General features: G+C 46.8%; 1 protein-coding gene across 3 annotated transcripts in view; it reads right to left on the reverse strand.

Annotated features, from left to right (window-relative positions):
- The window catches only part of SCARA5 (scavenger receptor class A member 5), a 74,532-nt gene that overhangs the window by 33,357 nt on the left and 23,494 nt on the right, over positions 1-17,681 (reverse strand). For all 3 annotated transcript variants that reach the window (XR_005452294.1, XM_038751377.1, XM_038751376.1), the window contains exon 5: positions 6,575-7,249. Coding sequence is in view for 2 of the 3 variants with exons in the window: in XM_038751377.1 (XP_038607305.1) it covers positions 6,575-7,249 (675 nt within the window). In the remaining variant the exon portion in view is untranslated. The remainder of the gene's footprint in view (positions 1-6,574; positions 7,250-17,681) is intronic.

A 17,681-nucleotide genomic window follows, 5' to 3' on the forward strand; every position in this document is an offset into this window, starting at 1 on the left:
TTGATCTGAGATTATAGAATCTGAGGCATAGTATAGTCCAATTTGCAGAGTGACTGTTTAGTGTCCAAATCTTACATCTCAAATCTAATCCAGAATTCTCTTTGCAGAAACACATTATGCTCAAAGTTTCAATGCTTTCCGCAGATGTAGACTTAGATGATTGATTCTGTGAAACACCCAAGTTGTTGTCTCGAAGCCAACTCTTTAAGCTATCACTCTGTTCCCCATGGAGAGTACGTCTGCGTTTTTCACACCAATATTTCATTCTGGTATTTGACTCTCTTCAAAATTGTGGCCCAAGAATTTATAAGCCCGTAGAGTGAATTCATCTCTTCTGACGTTCCATTACGTCTTCTGGAATCAGATTTGAAACGTATTTCTCGGGTTTTTTGAAAGAGAAAAAGAGATGTTCCCAATATGGCAGTGTCCTAGGTAAGAAATCTTCTTGTTAACAATGTAGACATTTTTTAATGTTTTCAAAAAGAAAGGTAGACCTAATAAAGAGATTACGCCCTCTGGCTTGAGATTTAAGGATTTATTCTAATTTCCAATTCTTCCTGCCTCTACTTGCCTATCTGCCCGCCCCGCAGGCCTAGCCTGCCTGAACATGGTAGCTCCTGCTTACTCTCCCTCCTCTCTCTCGCCAAGCTCTGGCAGGGCTTCACCTTGCCCTGACCTCACCCCTAGACCTGACCCTGTGCTGACAACCCTCCCGTGCTTGAGGCCTCCTCCACCACCCTCCTCAGCCTCTACGATTCCCATATCTTCTCATATCCTCTCCTCACCAGGGTCACACTTCCAAAATTGGGCTCCTAAGATTCTGCCTACCAACCCTGGACACTTCAGCTCCATACTCCTTCCCAACAACCATGGGACCCACCAGCCCCCATTAAGATCCAGTTCTCTAGGACATGGTTGGCTCACTCCCCTCACCTGCTCTTTGAACCGCCTTCTTGATCACCTATTAAACGTCAATGGGTGACCTTGGATAAGTCGTTCACTTTTCTGTGCCTCAGTTACCTCATCCATAAGAGGGGGATTAAGACTGTGAGCCCCTTGTGGGACTGCGTCCAGCCTGATTAGCTTGTATCTACACTAGTGCTTAGAATACTCCTGGCACATGATAAGTGCTTAACAAATACCATAAAAATGGGTATATTCTTATAAGCAATAATAATAATAGTGGAATTTGTTAAGCTCTTAGTATGTGCCAAGGGTTGGGGTAGATCTATCCAACAAGATCAGGCACAGTCCCTGTTCCCCCTGGGGCTCACAGTCTGAGGGAGAGGGAAAACAAGTATCTAATCCCTGTTTTTTCTACAGTTGAGGAAACGGGCACAGAGAAATTAAACAACTTGTCTCAGGCTACACAGCAGGCAAGTGGAAGAGCCAGGATTAGAACCCAGGTCACCTGACTTGCAAATCCACACTCTTCCACTGTCTCTCCATGAATCAGTTAATAGTATTTATTGAGATCTGTTTACCACTGTACTAAGGCTAGTATGTACATATATTACTGTTAATATGTGTTCATTCATCTTGTCTCCTGCTCCATTGTAAACTCCTTTACGGAGGGACCTGACTTGTCCATACTTTGTATAATTCTGGTAGCCTCTAGTTCAGTGCTGTATACTCTGAGGAGGTTCCAGATATGCTAGTTGCTGTTCATTCATTCATTCATTCATTCAGTCGCATTTATTGAGCACTTACTGTGTGCACAGCACTGTACTAAGCGCTTGGGAAGTCCAAGTTAGCAACATATAGAGATGGTCCCTACCCAACAGTGGGCTCACAGTCTAGAAGGGGGAGACAGACAACAAAACAAAACACATAAACCAAATAAAATAAATAGAATAAATATGAACAAGTAAAATAGAGTAATGAATATATACAAACATATATACATATATACAGGTGCTGTGGGGAGGGGAAGGAGGTAAGGCAGGGGGATGGGGAGGAGGGGGGAGGAGGGGGCTCAGTCTGGGAGTCTCTATGCTCAGTCTCTATGCTCTGATGTGCACAGAGCTATAATTCTATTTATTCTGACGGCTTTGACACCTGTCTACATGTTCTGTTTCATTGGCTGTCTCCCCCTTCTAGACTGTGAGCCTGTTGTTGGGTAGGGACCATCTCTAGATGTTGCCGACTTGGACTTCCTGAGCGCTTAGTCCAGTGCTCTGCACACAGAAAGCGCTCAATAAATATGATTGCATGAATGAATGAATGGAGAGAAGAAAGAAGTGGGGGTGTGACCAGCTCCATTTCTCTCAGAGAGGATAGCTATCCAAGTAATAATAATAATGGTGACATTTGTCAAGCGCTTACTATGTGCCAAGCACTGTTGCTGCCAGGAGCAGTAGTCACTGATTAATTCATTCAGAAAGCCAACACGGGCCTTGATCTCTGGTAGACCTGACTGATGTCCAATCATTTCATTGGCCCCCATGTAGGAGAAAGAAGGATAATAAATGAAATGAATCTTCTTTACAGAGCCCAAGCAGTTTTCTGTGTTTTTTTGGGAGAGGGGTTGGTATTTGTTAAAGTGACTACTGTTCTTATCACTGGGGTAGATACAATGATACAGTTAATCAGGTTGGATACAGCCCCTGTCCCTCGTGGGACTCACAGTCTAAGTAGGAGGGAGAACAGGCACTGAATCCCCATTTTACAGTTGAGGATACCTAGGCACAGAGAAGTTAAGCGACTTGCCCAAGGTCACACGGCAAGCAATTGACAGATCTGGAATTAGAACCCAGGTCCTCTGACTCCTAGGCCTGGCTCTTTCTACCAGGCCACACTGCTTCCCATTACAAGTATTATCCAATTTACCTTGAAAGCATTCTGGCTAGTAAAAGAGGAGTGAGAGTTAGAGAACGCATAGATCTGGAAGGGATCTTGAGGTCCCGTCCTCTGCTTCTAAACAGCGGGAAATAATTAAGCCACCAAGGACAAATATGTCTATTCTTAAATTAGTTTTGTGGGAAGCAGAGTGGCTAAGTGGAAAAAGCACTGGACTGGAGTAAGGAGACCTGAGTTTAAATCCCATCTCAGCTACTTGTCTGATGTGTAAATTTGGGCAAGTCACTTAAGCTCTTTAGGCCTCAGTTTCCTCATCTATAAAAAGGGGATAAGATACTTGCTCTGCCTTCCTCCAAGACTGTGAACACCGAAAAGGATGTGCACTTCTTTTCTCCCCCTCTAGACTGAGCTCGTTGTGGGCAGGGAATGTGTCTCTTCGTTGTTGTAGTGTACTCTCCCAAGTGCTTAGTAAAGTGCTTTGCACACAGTAAGCGCTCAATAAATATAATGAAGGAATGAATGACTATGCCTGAGCTGATTATCTTAGATCTACCCCAGGATTTAGCATTGTGCTATAGTAAGTGCTTAATAATTAGCATCATTATTACTATCTCCAGGGTTGGAGATTATCTGGGAACTGTGGCTCCTTAGTATCCCCAGTTAACTGGCAGAGACCCTGCAGCTCAGCATGTTCTGAATGCCTTGCCCAGGGTCACAGACAAGACAGAGGCAGAGCTGAGAAAGAGCCCAAATCTCCTAACTTCAGGCCCCAGGGGATCTATCCAACGGATTGAGTTGCATCTCCACAGTGGGAAACTCACAGAGTTTCCTGTGCCCCACCAGTCAGGACAATTCTTCCAAGCCACCAACCCACCAGTGATCCTCCCTGAGCTGAAAAGCTCACTGGAATCGGGGCCAGCAAGAAAATTTGGGCAGAACAAAAGTTGCTTTTGGAAGTGCTGGTCGGAGCTTTGAAATTCCTAGGCCATGAAGACTCTGTCACCCCTCCTGTGTCTTTCCCATGGCCTGAGAAAGCCTGAGCCCCGTCCAGCTTCACCTCCTTCCACCGCCCCAGCCCAGCCTCAGTTTCAAACGTTCTCTCTGTTTCTGAGAAACTGCAGCTGGAAGCATCTTCTGAGGAGAACTGTGATCACATGACTGAGGGCTTGGTAGGGGCACTGCCTTGGCCTCGCACGGGACAACAGGGTGAGAAAGAAAGAACATCATTCATCAGCGGACTGTGAATGAGAGCAAGAGGGGCTAACAGGGAGGATAAGACCGAGCTGGGATCAGAAGAGGGGAGTGCCAAAAACATGTGATCAATGCAGCCAATGGGCCAGGGAGTGGGCTGAACCCAGGACCGAGGATTCACCATGAATAAAACAACCCCTTCCAGAATGCACATGAGTCTCCAGCTGCTGAGTGATGGAGAGTGCTCTCCATTGGTGAACTCAGGCACAGCTAACTGAGGGACCCTGCTTTCACTTCAGAGTTGAGTGGAGGAGGAAGGGATCCAGCAGGGTTGAACTCCTCCTCTGAGCATTCAGGTGAATACTGAGAGGCCTGGGAAGAGAGAGAGAGAACCTCCACAACTTCCAGGCTGTGCTGCTACCCACATTACCTTACTGACTGAGCCTAGAGCTGAGCCTCCTGGGTCAACCAGGGTCACCCAGGAGCACTGACTAGGCAACCCTCATTTTTTATGGTATTTGTTAAGCCCTTACTATATGTCAAACACTGTTCTAAGCTCTGGGGTAGGTACACATTAATTAGGTTGGATGCCCACATGGGGCTTACCGTCTAAGTAGTAGGGAGGACAGATATTTAATCCCCATTTTACAGTTAAGGAAATGAGGACCAGAGAAATGAAATGATTTGTCCAAGGTCACGCAGCAAACAACTGGCAGAGCAATTGGCAGAGCTGGGATTAAAACCTATGTCTTCTTATTCCCAGGCCTGTGCTCTTTGCATTGGGCTATGCTGTTTCCTGGCTTTGTAGGGTTCTAAGAGCTTCTAGTCAATCAATCGGTGGTATTTACTCAAAGTTTACTATGTGCAGAGCATTGTTCTAAGCGCTTGGGAGAGTACAATACGGCCCAGAGATCCCAGGCAGTACTGCAACATGCCCACACTCTCCTGAGATAGTTGGCTTCCCTGGTTAGGTGGGGAGGAGAGACAAAGATGCACAGGTCTTGGGAACTTCTTGGAGTCAGAGGTCCAGACCAAACCTCCTTCCCTGTGTAGCCAGCGCAGGGAGGCAGGGAGACAGGCTGGCAGATCTCCAACTTGAATAATAATGATGGTATTTGTTAAGGGCGTACTATGTGCCAAACACTGTTCTAAGTGCTGGAGTAGATACAAGGCAATCAGGTTGTCCCACTTGGGGCTCACAGTCTTAATCCCCACTTTACAGATGAGGTAACTGAGGTACAGAGTGGTTAAGTGGTTTGCCCAAGGTCACAAAGCAGACAAGTGGCGGAGCCGGTATTAGAACCCGTGTCCTCTGACTCCCAAGCCCGGGTTCTTTCCACTAAGCCACGCTGCTTCAGCACTAGACTTGAACCACTAGAACCTGGGTACTGCCCCCAACTCTTTGCTCAAGTGAGTGCTTTGAAAGTTTCTATGAGCTGAGAGTGGCCAAACCCAGCTGCAGGTGAGAGCTGTACAGGGACTGGGGCCAGACAGTGGCAGGAGAAGACAAGATGTGCATAGGCGGGGCTGGGAAAGTCCATGGTGGGGCTGGAGGGAGCTAAGAAAATGGGCTTCAGAGGGGGTCTGGAGCAGGGGAAGGAGCCTAGAGGCCAAAGAAAGAGAAGGCTCTGGAGTCCAGGAGGCAGGGCAATCTGGAAAACTCTTGGAACACGGTGGGTGGGGGCGGGTGCAGGGTGTGTGGATGAGGGGCTTCCACTACTGCTTACTGCTCCCCACCTCCCCTGCCCCCCGAGCAATGAGGCATGGTTCCGTCACACCACCACTATCTCCAGAGTCTGGTGCGGCTTGGGTCTGGGGATAAAACGGGGCCGTATCCCACCTGGAATGATCAGTTATCATCACCAAAGTATTGCTGAAGCACCCAAAGACCACGGGGCCGTACAAATCACTGGAAATCACACTCTTCTAGACTGTGAGCCCACTGTTGGGTAGGGACTGTCTCTCTATGTTACCAACTTGTACTTCCCAAGCACTTAGTACAGTGCTCTGCACACAGTAAGTGCTCAATAAATATGATTGATTGATTGGAAACGGACAAGGCCCCAGCCTTCTGGCAGATTACAATCTCTTCCAGGTAACATTGATATGGACATACACAAGGAAGTACAAATTCCATAAAGAAGCCTACCACATCCAAAAAAGAGGGAAAATACATGGAGCCAAGCCTGAGAATAAAATAAGCAGATAGTTATATTATCTAGAAGCACGAGTTGATGGATCATGTGCTGGGGAGGGTGAATCAGAAAAGTGGTGGGGTGAAAATCCTCATTTCAATTCCACTTAGGAAAGGTTTTTGAGGAAGAAATGGATTTTAATTGTTTCAAGGTCTGGGGTGGGGTGAGGTGGAGTGCAGTGAGGGAATAGGGTGGGTGGAGCTGATGGGAAAAGGCTGTAGCCTCTGTTTTTTTGGAAAGAGAGAGAGAGAGAGAGAGAGAAAGAGAGAGAGAGAGAGAGAAAAGCAGACAGATGGAGGGCCAGGTATCTGTTTTAGGTAAGCCCGTGGCCCCAGGGACAGAGATGGGGAGGCAGGATGGGCAGGGGTTAGTGGGCAGCCAAGCCGTACCTCTCATGAGAGTAATGTTCCTCAGGGCTACGGAGTGCTCCCAGTCTTTGAGCCGCAGCTCCTCCGTCACATTATTGAGCACGGCCAGCTCGAACTTCAGCTGCTGCTCCATGCTAATGTGCACCAGCCGCATGCGCCGGGCATCCTCACTGGCATTACTGACTAACATCTGCAGGTCCTGGAGGCGAGTGCGGTGGATGCCCACGTCATAGGACAGGGTCCGGTTCAGGCCCACAAGGGCCCCATTCACATTAGCCAGCTGGTCTCCCAGAGCACCCACCCGGCTGGACAGCCCAGCCAACAGCCCCACATGGTGCCGCAGCAGCAGCTGGCTGCCATTGCTCTCCACCTGCAGCCGGTAGAGCTCCAGCTGGGTGGCATCGTTCAGCTGGCTGGTGCTATCGCGCAGGAGGGAGACGGCCTGCTCGGTCTGGCCTGCCTGAGTCTGCAGGCTCCACAGCGCGTTCTCCAGACGCTGCAGGGAGCCGGTCAGCAGCAGCAGGGAGTCCGAGTGGTTCTGCAGCAGATCCTGCAGCTTCCAGATGTGCTCCATCGTGTCCCCATGGAACGGAAGCTGCAGCATCTTCAGCTGCAGGTCCCGGAAGCTCTCGTTCAATCCATTTACATTCCAGGTCAGTGTCTTCAGGTCATCCGGGGAGCTCTGAGGCCTGGAGACTGCAACAGAGATGAAGAATAGGTGGCAGTTAAAGCTCCATAAAGACAAATGGGGAAGGGAGAAACCCTCCTCTCCCCATCCTCTCTGGGGAGAGTGTGAAAGGGAGCAAGAAAAGAGCCAAGGGGGTTTTAAAATCTCACAGCTAAAAATAGCTTTCTCCCACAGTAGAGCCTGAGAGAGGAAAAGGAAATGACGCTGGACAACCTGCGTAAAAAAAGACCCATTCTCTGGAAAATGGGAGAAGATGATCCTTATTGAGAAATCAAAACCTGTGGGAGAGGAGAGCCGTGGAACGAAGCCAGTTGGAATAATCAGAATAATTTGTCTTCTGAGGAGCAAAAAGAATTTGGTTAGCCAGGGAGAGGGAGATGGAAGGGAAGAGGGACTGGGATGAGGTAAGAATGGGAAAGACGATCAGCCCTGAACGTACACAGGGGAGGGAAAGTTAATATCTTTTGATGAGCACATAGGAAAACAGAGTACTAATGATTTGGGTGGAGCAGAAAGAGAGGGAGAAGGTGGTTTGGCAAAGGAGCACCCCTCTATTACCATTTAAGAGAGTTGGAGAGTTCTTCGAAAACACATGTGGGACAGCACCAGCCAACGTAACAGCTGGGTCTTTAGGGAGCAAAGGTATATTTGAGAAGACTTTGTCAAGTGAAATTTTCATTTTTGGTCTAAATCTATGTAAGCCAAATCTAACATTGTGGTTTACGCCAACACTTGTGGGATTAAGACTGCTGAATAGGCAAGGGAAATGTTTATAGAGCCACATCCCATCTCTAGAATCCAACCTCCCATTCCCAGGAACCTTGGCATCAGCATGTCTGCCTAATTGGCAGACAGCACTTCTGGCCACATCTTGGCCAGAAGGGTCCAAGACCTGGCTTACTGGATCTCCACCTTCAGCTGAAGAGCTAGCAAGGAGGTGGCTACCTTCTCCTTTAACTTCTCTGCCAACCAGACTTGGTCGGTTCTACTCAGAGATCCCTGGATAGTTATTCACTCCACACCGCTGCTCAGCCTGGGGAGGGGGAGGAGAATAATGCCAGGGGACTGGATGCACTGCAAGATGAGATTGGAAGTCATCAGGGTTTAGGTATATCTCCCTGACAGTGGTAGAATCAGTCCAGAAAGTGTTAGAGGAAGTCCTGGGGATTCTGGTGGGGGGAGAGATCTCTCTCTCTCTCTCTCTCTCTCTCTCTCTCTATCTCTCTCTCCTCCACCCCCCACCACTGCCCAAGGATAACATTTTCCACATTACATGATATCACTCACCATGTAGGGGCCTTGCAAATTTAATTATACCCAGGCCCCAGTGGGGGTTGACCTGGCCCTAGCTATCAGATATATAAAATCGTGCACACACGCTACTGTGTGACTTCATACATTTATACACACATCAGTTTGTCCAATTTGCCAAGGACTGTGCCTGACTATAGATCTGAGCTGCACCAGATGGGTACAAGATGCTGCACCCAGAATGTGAGGCTCTGGTTCGGTAAGACACATCTGTAATGGAAAGAGAGCCTTATAGGGGGCTAGATGTCTTGCTCATTCTGAGATTCTCCCTGGAAGTAGGGTCCAGTGGATTTCTAGAGTCATAAAAATTATTGAAATCCAAGCTCAGTTTCAGCAACCTGAATCTCTTACAGCTGGATGGTGGAACATACAAGATTTCTATCCCTTCCCATCCAGAATTCTGGGACAACACTAAATTCACTAGAGTACACAAAATGGACACAGATCTTGAAAGTACGGGTAAAAGCCAGGACTTAATCTAAAATCTAGAACCAGTAAAGGAGGGCAGAAGACTCCAGGTGCCTTTGAAGGACTTGCTGCCCGGATTATCTTTGTCCAGAAACGCTCTGGACATATCACTCCCCTCCTCAAAAACCTCCAATGGCCACCGATCAATCTGCGCATCAGGCAGAAACTCCTCACCCTGGGCTTCAAGGCTCTCCATCACCTCGCCCCCTCCTACCTCACCTCCCTTCTCTCCTTCTACTGCCCAGCCCGCACCCTCCGCTCCTCCACCACTAATCTCCTCACTGTACCTCGCTCTCGCCTGTCCCGCCATCGACCCCTGGCCCACGTCATCCCCCGGGCCTGGAATGCCCTCCCTCTGACCATCCGCCAAGCTAGCTCTCTTCCTCCCTTCAAGGCCCTGCTGAGAGCTCACCTCCTCCAGGAGGCCTTCCCAGACTGAGCCCCTTCTTTCCTCTCCCCCCGTCCCCCTCTCCATCCCCGTCTTACCTCCTTCCCTTCCCCACAGCACCTGTATATATGTATATATGGTTGTACATATTTATTACTCTGTTTATTTATTTATTTATTTATTTTACTTGTACATTTCTATCCTACTTATTTTATTTTGTTGGTATGTTTGGTTCTGTTCTCTGTCTCCCCCTTTTAGACTGTGAGCCCACTATCGGGTAGGGACTGTCTCTATGTGATGCCAATTTGTACTTCCCAAGCGCTTAGTACAGTGCTCTGCACATAGTAAGCGCTCAATAAATACGATTGATTGATTGATTGATTGATTTAAAAACAGGATCCTCAGGACAAATGCTTACAGTGAAGACGTGCAGTCCACCTAAACTGGAGGTGGGAGAAAAGACTAGCAGAAAGAAGGAGGAATTCTTTCTTTTTTTAAAATGGTATTTGCTAAGCACTTACTATGCGCCAGGCAAATCAAATCAAGTCAATCAGATTTATTGAGCACTTACTGTGCAGTGCACTGTACTAAGCGATCGGGAGAGTACAATATAACACCCCCTGACCACAATGAGCTTACAGTCTAGAGGGAGAGAGAGAGAGACATTAATATGATATAGTCCATGTCCCACATGGAACTCACACTCTTAATCCCCATTTTACAGATGAGATGCCTGAGGCACAGAGAAGTGGCTTTTCCAAGGTCACAGAGCAGACAAATGTCAGAGCTGGGATTAGAACGAAAGTCCTCTGACTCCTAGGCCTGTGGTCTTTCCACTAGGCCAAGCCACCAGTTAGAGTCTTCTCTCCTCCCTTCCTGACTCCTTCTGTGAGTACATGGAGGGTGCCTGGTGGGGGAATAGGGAGAAAGTCTCTCATCTCATCTCTCTGACAAGACCTGAGTCTCTGAACAGCCTTTAACGGAAATTGTCCCACAAAGCTCAGTTCTGGACTCTCATCTCGCTTTACATTCGCTCTCTTAGGGAGTTCATCCAAACACATGGTTTCAACCACCACCTCTTAAATGCAGATGATTCTTAAATCTACTTAACCAGGCCTGAGCTTCCATCTGCTCAGCAACCTTGTCTTTCCGATTGTCTTCAGGATAGCTCCGTCTGCATAGTCATCAGCACTTTAAACTTCATCTCCCCTTCATCATTTTCTTATCATGGTCCACACACCTGATTTTTTTAATGGTATTTGTTAAGTGCTTACTATATACCAGGCACTGCACTAAAAGTGCAGGGGTAGATAAAAGATAATGAGATTGGACACAGTCCCTGTCCCTCATGGGGGCTCATAGTCTAAGTAGGATGAAGGATGGGTATTTAATCCCCATTTTACAGATAAGGAAACATAACTTACTGTTTCCTTATCTGTAAAGTAAGTTATGTGACTTGCCCAAGGTCACACAAGCAGGCGGGTGGCAGAGTCAGTTTTAGAAACAGATGCTCTGATTTCCAGGTTTGTGCTCTTTCCACTAGGCACATTGCTTCTACTTACTCCTCCCATACAAAACTCCTAACTGTCCCTCACTCTTGGTTCTCTTTCCACAGTGCCTTCCCTCCTCATCTCTGCAGAATCATGCCCCTCCCCTCTTGCAAAGCTCTCTAAAAAGTGAACACCTCCAGGAGGCATTCTCTGAATAATCTCCCTAACTTCCTGGTCATGCCACCCCATCTCCTCAGCATTCATTGTCCTCCTCTTCAATGTTTACTGAGTACTTTCTGTTCACAGAGCACTGTTCTAGGCCCTGGGAGCATATGATAATAGTAAAAGACATGGTGCCTGCCCTCCAGGAGCTTTCAATCAAGTTATTCATGTTATTATCTGATTATTTATTTAATCACTTGGGTCTGTTTATATTTATTTCCTCATTCTGTAGTATGGCATGTTTATCAATTAATGTCTACTATCTCTTACTTTCTCCCCCATTAAAGAATCACTTCAGGGGCCAGGATAGCATTTCCCCCAAGCAGCAAGTACAGTGTTCTACCCAGAATAGATGCTCAACAAATACCACCAAAATGAAAAGTCACTAAATTTGGCCGAGTGATTATTGAAGCTTGATTAGAGGGAGGAATAATGGAGTCGTTTCCTTGGGCCGATGAGAACGGTATGTGTGCAAAATATGTCATTGCAAAAAGTGTAACCATACCTAGGGCAAGCCAACTGTGGCTTCTTCCTCCCTCCTCTGAGTTCCTGAAATGTCAGGAGCAAACCAAGCCAACCAAATTATGGTCCAGAGTGATGCTGGGGTCTGTTTTCCTGAGCTCAATGAGACAGGGCCTCCGTCAGTTCTGGTCTAGTATTTCTTCAGTCTGGGAGCTGGGGCCATACAGGAAAGTTTGCCTTTTAGGTTAAATATGGTGTTTGCATGCACTCTGGGCAGTTTTTGAAAACAAGCTGAGAGCAAATTATTTTCAATGATCCTAATAAAGTGGTAAGCCTTTCTGAATTTATTTACACCCTTCTTTGTACTCATGTATATATGTCTGATCAAATAGTTTATTTTGACCTTGTAAATGTTTTTTGTTTCTCTCCGCTGTTAGAGGGAATGCTGCTGTTACTACTACTACTACTGCTGTTGCTAATAGTGCTACAAGAAGGGGTGGAGGGAGGGAATGTGCTTGATTCCATGTATTATGACTCATTCTTGTGAGTTGTTAACACAATTAACACTTCTTTAAAGAGCAAAATGGGAGTTTTGTACTTAAATGAGAAACACATATAAAAACCTTACTGTAAGGAAATACAGCTTCCTATGAACAATTATGATTTACTATATTTAAATGAAAATTGTGCATATAATAATAATTATGGTATTTGCTAAGCACTTACTATGTGCCAGGCTTTGTTCTAAATGCGGGGGTATATACAAAATAGTCAGGTCGGACACAGTCCCTGTCCCATGGATGAGAAGCAGCATGGTCTAGTGGATAGAGCACAGGTCCGGGAGACAGAAGGACCTGGGTTCTAATCCCGGCTCTGCTACATGTCCTGTTGCGTGATCTTGGAGAAGTCACCTCACTTATGCCTCATTTATCTCATCTGTAAATTGGGGATTAAGACTATGGGTCCCATGTGGGACAGGGACCGTGTCCCACCCGATTTGCTTGTATTCACTCAATCGCTTAGTACAGTACCTGGCATATAGTAAGCGCTTAACAAAGACCACAATTATTATTACATTTCTTATAAGGAAACTGAGGCCCAGAGAAATGAGGTGACTTGTCCAAGGTCACACAGCAGGCAAGTCGCAGAGCCAGGGTTAGAATCCAGGTCCCCTGACTCTCAGGCTAATTTATTTTAATGTCTGCTCCCTGCCCACCCCACTAGATTGTAAACTTCTTGAGGTCAGGGACCATAGTACCGTGGGAAGCAGGGATAATCAGGAAATCCGGGGGCTGTCCTGGGAGATGGGAGAGATCTGAGAACAAGGGAAAGGGTGGAGCTGGTCTGCTGGCAAATGGTTGTCTGGGAAATGGAAAGACCCAAATGTCATTCCTGAGAGATGGGTAAAGCCAGAGTGGGGATTCTGGCTTTTGGAATTCATTTGGGTCAGGGAGGGGGAGGGAATATTTTTTCCCTATGAAACCGCTGCCCTGCCAGCCCTCCTCCCTACTGTTAATGATGTGCATCTAGTTTTAATTCTGTTTATTCTGATGACACCTGTCCACATGTTTTGTCTTGTTGTCTGTCTCCCCCTTCTAGACTGTGAGCCCATTGTTGGGTAGGGACCGTCTCTATTATGTTGCCAACTTGTACTTCCCAAGCGCTTAGTACAGTGCTCTGCCGACAGTAAGCGCTCAATAAATACGATTGAATGAATGAATGTTACCACCTGGCTAGTTTCCAAGGCTCTCTCCCCAAACAAACCTTGGAGGGCTATGATCCCTGCCAGGGGCCCTCTGTCTCTTGAAGAGACAGCCTAGCATGGGGTTATCCAAATTCTTCATATCCACACCCAATTCTCCAGGAAATACAATGAGCCTCCCTCGCTCCAATTGGCCTTCATTTTATATGGTAGATTCAGCTACTTCCGTGCCTCACTCTTCAAAGGCTGCTTTCCTTTGTCGCCTCCCAACTCCAGCCAAGTCCTTTCCCGTGGCCCAGCAATGGGGACACTTGGACCCGCTTTTCTTCTGAGAAGGTAGCCTGATGCAACACCACCGCTTTGGGTCTGGCAGAGCACAGCATGAAGTCATGAGCCTGAAATGAAGCTGAGAGGCTGAGCATTTTTTCCCTGTTATTGTCTTTTTGGACAATTTGTTCCATAACACTTGCTTTCAAAATCCTAGCATTGCTCCCCAAGGATTTCCACACTGCGCTTTCTTCTGCCCAGTTCTCCCCGTTGTTTGTCTGATTGCCTTGGGCCCATCTTTCCTCTCTCAGAAACAATCTATCAAGAGGTATCTGGAGGGGAATGCAAGGCCACAGATGCTTTGAGGAATCTGGGTGCATTATTTGGGGTTTTATCTTGGTATGTGAAGCTTGGGACCTAAAGCCTCAGCGTCTTCTGGTCTCCTCCCAACCCTGTTCTACTGAAACGTAGTCAGTCTCCGAGCACCGAAGCTAAGTTCAAGTTAACACGGCTACCCTGAGTGGGAGACAATAGGAGATGAGCAGAATTCCCACACACCTGCTCTATGGAGAGCTGGAATTGAGAAAGTGAAAGCAAAGAGGACAAAGGAAACATTTTAAGACATAGTAAAACAATGCCTTAGATACCACTGCATCACAGCTGAACACTGGGGATCAATTGCTGAGAAGCAGCATGGCCTTGTGGATAGATTACTGAACTCACCTTTTCCTCTCAAATCCTCTCCGCCACCTATCTTTCCCAAAACAGTTAACACTACCACCTGACCATCTCTAAAATCAGCAGCAACCTCTCAATTGCCTTTGACTTCTCGCTCTGTTTCAACCCTTATGTTAAGTCTGTTGCTCAGTCCTGTCGGGCTCTTCTCCACAATATTTCCAGGATCTTCCCTTACCTCTACATACAAATGGATACCATACTTGTCCAGCCTCCTGTCATACCCCAACTTAATTACTGCATTAACCTCTTCACTGATCTCTCTTCCCATCTCTAATCAATCAATGGTATTTAAACCCTTATTTTGTGCAGAGCACTGTCGCACTTGAGACCGTACAATGCAATACAGTACAGTACAATACAATAGAGAATACAATCCCTGTCCTCAAGGACTTTACAATCTAGCTGGGGAAATGGAAATTAAAATAAATTCAGCAAGGAAAGTGAATATAAGGATACACTTCAGTCTGCTGCTTGGATTATTTTTCTAAATTGTTGTTAATAGTAATAATAATGGCATTTATTAAGCACTTACTATGTGCAAAGCACTGTTCTAAGCACTGGGGGGTTACAAGGTGATCAGGTTGTCCCACGGGGTCTCACAGTCTTAATCCCCATTTTACAGATGAGGTAACTGAGGCACAGAGAAGTTAAGTGACTTGTCCAAAGTCACACAGCTGACAATTGGTGGAGCTGGAATTTGAACCCACGACCCCTGACTCCAAAGCCCATGTTCTTTCCACTGAGCCAAGCTGCTTCTCTGTTGTCCTGCACACATCTCCGCAGTACCAAAAATTTACATAGTTTACCCATTCAGTCCTATTTATTGAACACTTACTGTTTGCAGAGCACTTGGGAGAGTACAATATAACAATAAACACACATTCCCTGCCACGAGGGGCTTACAGTCTAGAAGAGGAGACAGACATTAATATACATAAATAAATTACAGATATGTACGTAAGTGCTGTGGGGCTGGGAGGGAGGAATGAATGAAGGGAGGAAATCAGGGTGACGCAGAAGGGAGAGGGAGAAGGGGAAAAGAGGGCTTAGTCAGGGAAAGCCTCTTGGAGATGTGCCTTCAATAAGGCTATGAAGGGGGAGAGAATAAGAGGGAAAAGGACTTCAGACCTGCTCCTGCACTCTCTTCCTCTGCCTGCCCTCCCTCCTGCATCCCACCCAGTTCCAGCCTGGCTTTGTAATCCAGGTCAGTGAACCACCTTCACTCTGGAGCCACCCCCTCCCATCCACTCTATAGCATCCACTCTGCCCATCTTCCTACCAGTACGGGTCCAAGCTACCAAACCCGGGTATGGAACCAAGTGCAGCTCCAGTGAGAAAAGGACCAACCGAGGCAAGCACCTGCTTGTGCAGCTGCAGTTCTGCAGGCTCATCCTGACACATTCAGCCACAAAACTGGGGGCGGACCCAGAGCAACTCCCTTTCCAGGGCCTCTCGTTGGATAAGACCAACCATTTTGGTCTTCACATTATGTTAAAGATTCACAGTTGGAGAATAAAGTGTAGGTACAGTGGCATAAAACTAGCAAATCAGATAAATTGCCATGGTCTCTTTCCCTCTGGCTGTGTCTCCTGCTGTGTCTTCCTTCTGCTCTAGGGGCTTTTGCTTCCTGTTCGACTTTTAGTTCCCAAAATCATGGTCACCTTAATTCAGAGCCAAAACAGAGATTTTTCCAGAAAAGGAAAAAGAAAACAAACTTTTTTTTAAAAAAAAAGAACACGTCCCATGGTGATGTGAATTTCAGACCCTGATCTTCCCAGCTCAAGAGACACACATGGGAGCTGAGATTCTGGTAAAATCACAAATAAAGATCACCATCCAGTGTATCGCCTGACGTTCTATTTTTTAATAGTATTTGCTATGCCCTTACTATGTGCCGGGCATTGTACTAATTACTGGGATAGATATAAGCTTATCAGGTTGGACACAGTCCCTGTGCCACATAGGGCTCTCTCACCCTTTCAGTTTGGGTGACCTCCCACAAGGGAAGGAACCCACAAGAATATGTCTGCCATCATAGGCTCTTTGGTCGCTTAAAGAAATGAAACTCCAATGTGGGGTTAAGGTGGCTAGGCTGGTGCAAAGGAGGATTTCAAAGTGGCAAGTGTATCTGAAGCCCTTCGTGATGGAAGAGTGCTTAGTACAGTGCTCTGCACATAGTAAGCGCTCAATACAATTGATTGATTGAAGAGGGAGTAGTAGTATTTATTAAGCATTCATTTGGTGCAGAGTTTGGTAAAGAATAACCAAGTGATACTTCCCTGATCACTAGGAGCTTTCATACTAATGGGAGAGATAAACATAAAAAATGCTACTAGAGAAGTCAAATTAAATAATAGGGCACACACATATACATAAATACTAAGGAGCATGTAAATGAGTTCTGAAGTGCTAGGGAGCCCAGGGAGAGGGTCTTGCTCAATGTAGGCGAGGTTTCCAAGCATCCTTCAGAATCTTGATCAGATTTCCAAGGGAAGAGGAGGTGAAAGAAGAGGTGGGAGTGGAGAAAGGAGAGAAATAAGAGGAGGACAAAAAGTAGGCTGAAAAGGAGCTCTGCCCAAGCCCAGGAGATATATTGACAGCTGAGGATTCAAACACCCAGCCTGAGACCTGGGGGCTCAGATTTCACTCTTGGCATTTCAGACCTGAACTGGGGCCTAGGGATTAAAAACTTTTTTTTTCCAAATGAATAATTGTAAAAAGCTTTTCTCTTTCTCCCTCCCTTCCTTCCTTCCCCCCACCTTTTTCTTCCCACCCCTCATCACACAAGCCCCGGGCCTCCACCTGCCTCTGGGGAGGTATGAATGGGAGCCATGTGACAGCCTGTAGAGGTGGGGGCTCTGAGGTCACCTTCTTACAGTGGGGATCCTCCTGTAACGTTCCCAAGCCTCCCTCAGGAAAGAAAACAAACAGCTGAGAAAGAGGCAGCTCTGCCTGCGGGCAGCTTTCCAAGATTGTCAGTAAAAAAATTCACCCCCGCCCTATAAACCCAGTTACAGCCAGAATCGAGGAAGGCGGGAGGGGAGTTGGGACCTCTCCTGAGCTCCCCTAGTTTTGCTCAAGGATATTTGGAATATCTGACAGCTGGTGTATTTTGTTTTACATTCCCCAACATGTTAACAAAGACCCCATGTCCACCTGCACAGATGACATATACTGAAAACTTGAGACATCTTGAAAATAAAATTCTCATCCTAGGGATGCACTGGGAGTGGACTGGTTACTGGCCATCCTGGGTGTGCTGGATGGTTCCTGATCCTTGGGGAAATCATTGTTCCTCTGGGTACCTCAGTTTCTCCAGAGGCAGATCTCCAAGCACTCAGATCTGGCTCCTCCCAACTAGAGTGGGGTGAGAGATCCCTGGGACTCCCTGA

The sequence above is a fragment of the Tachyglossus aculeatus genome, chromosome 9 (assembly GCF_015852505.1).
Source record: "Tachyglossus aculeatus isolate mTacAcu1 chromosome 9, mTacAcu1.pri, whole genome shotgun sequence".
In the NCBI taxonomy this organism is placed as follows: domain Eukaryota; kingdom Metazoa; phylum Chordata; class Mammalia; order Monotremata; family Tachyglossidae; genus Tachyglossus; species Tachyglossus aculeatus.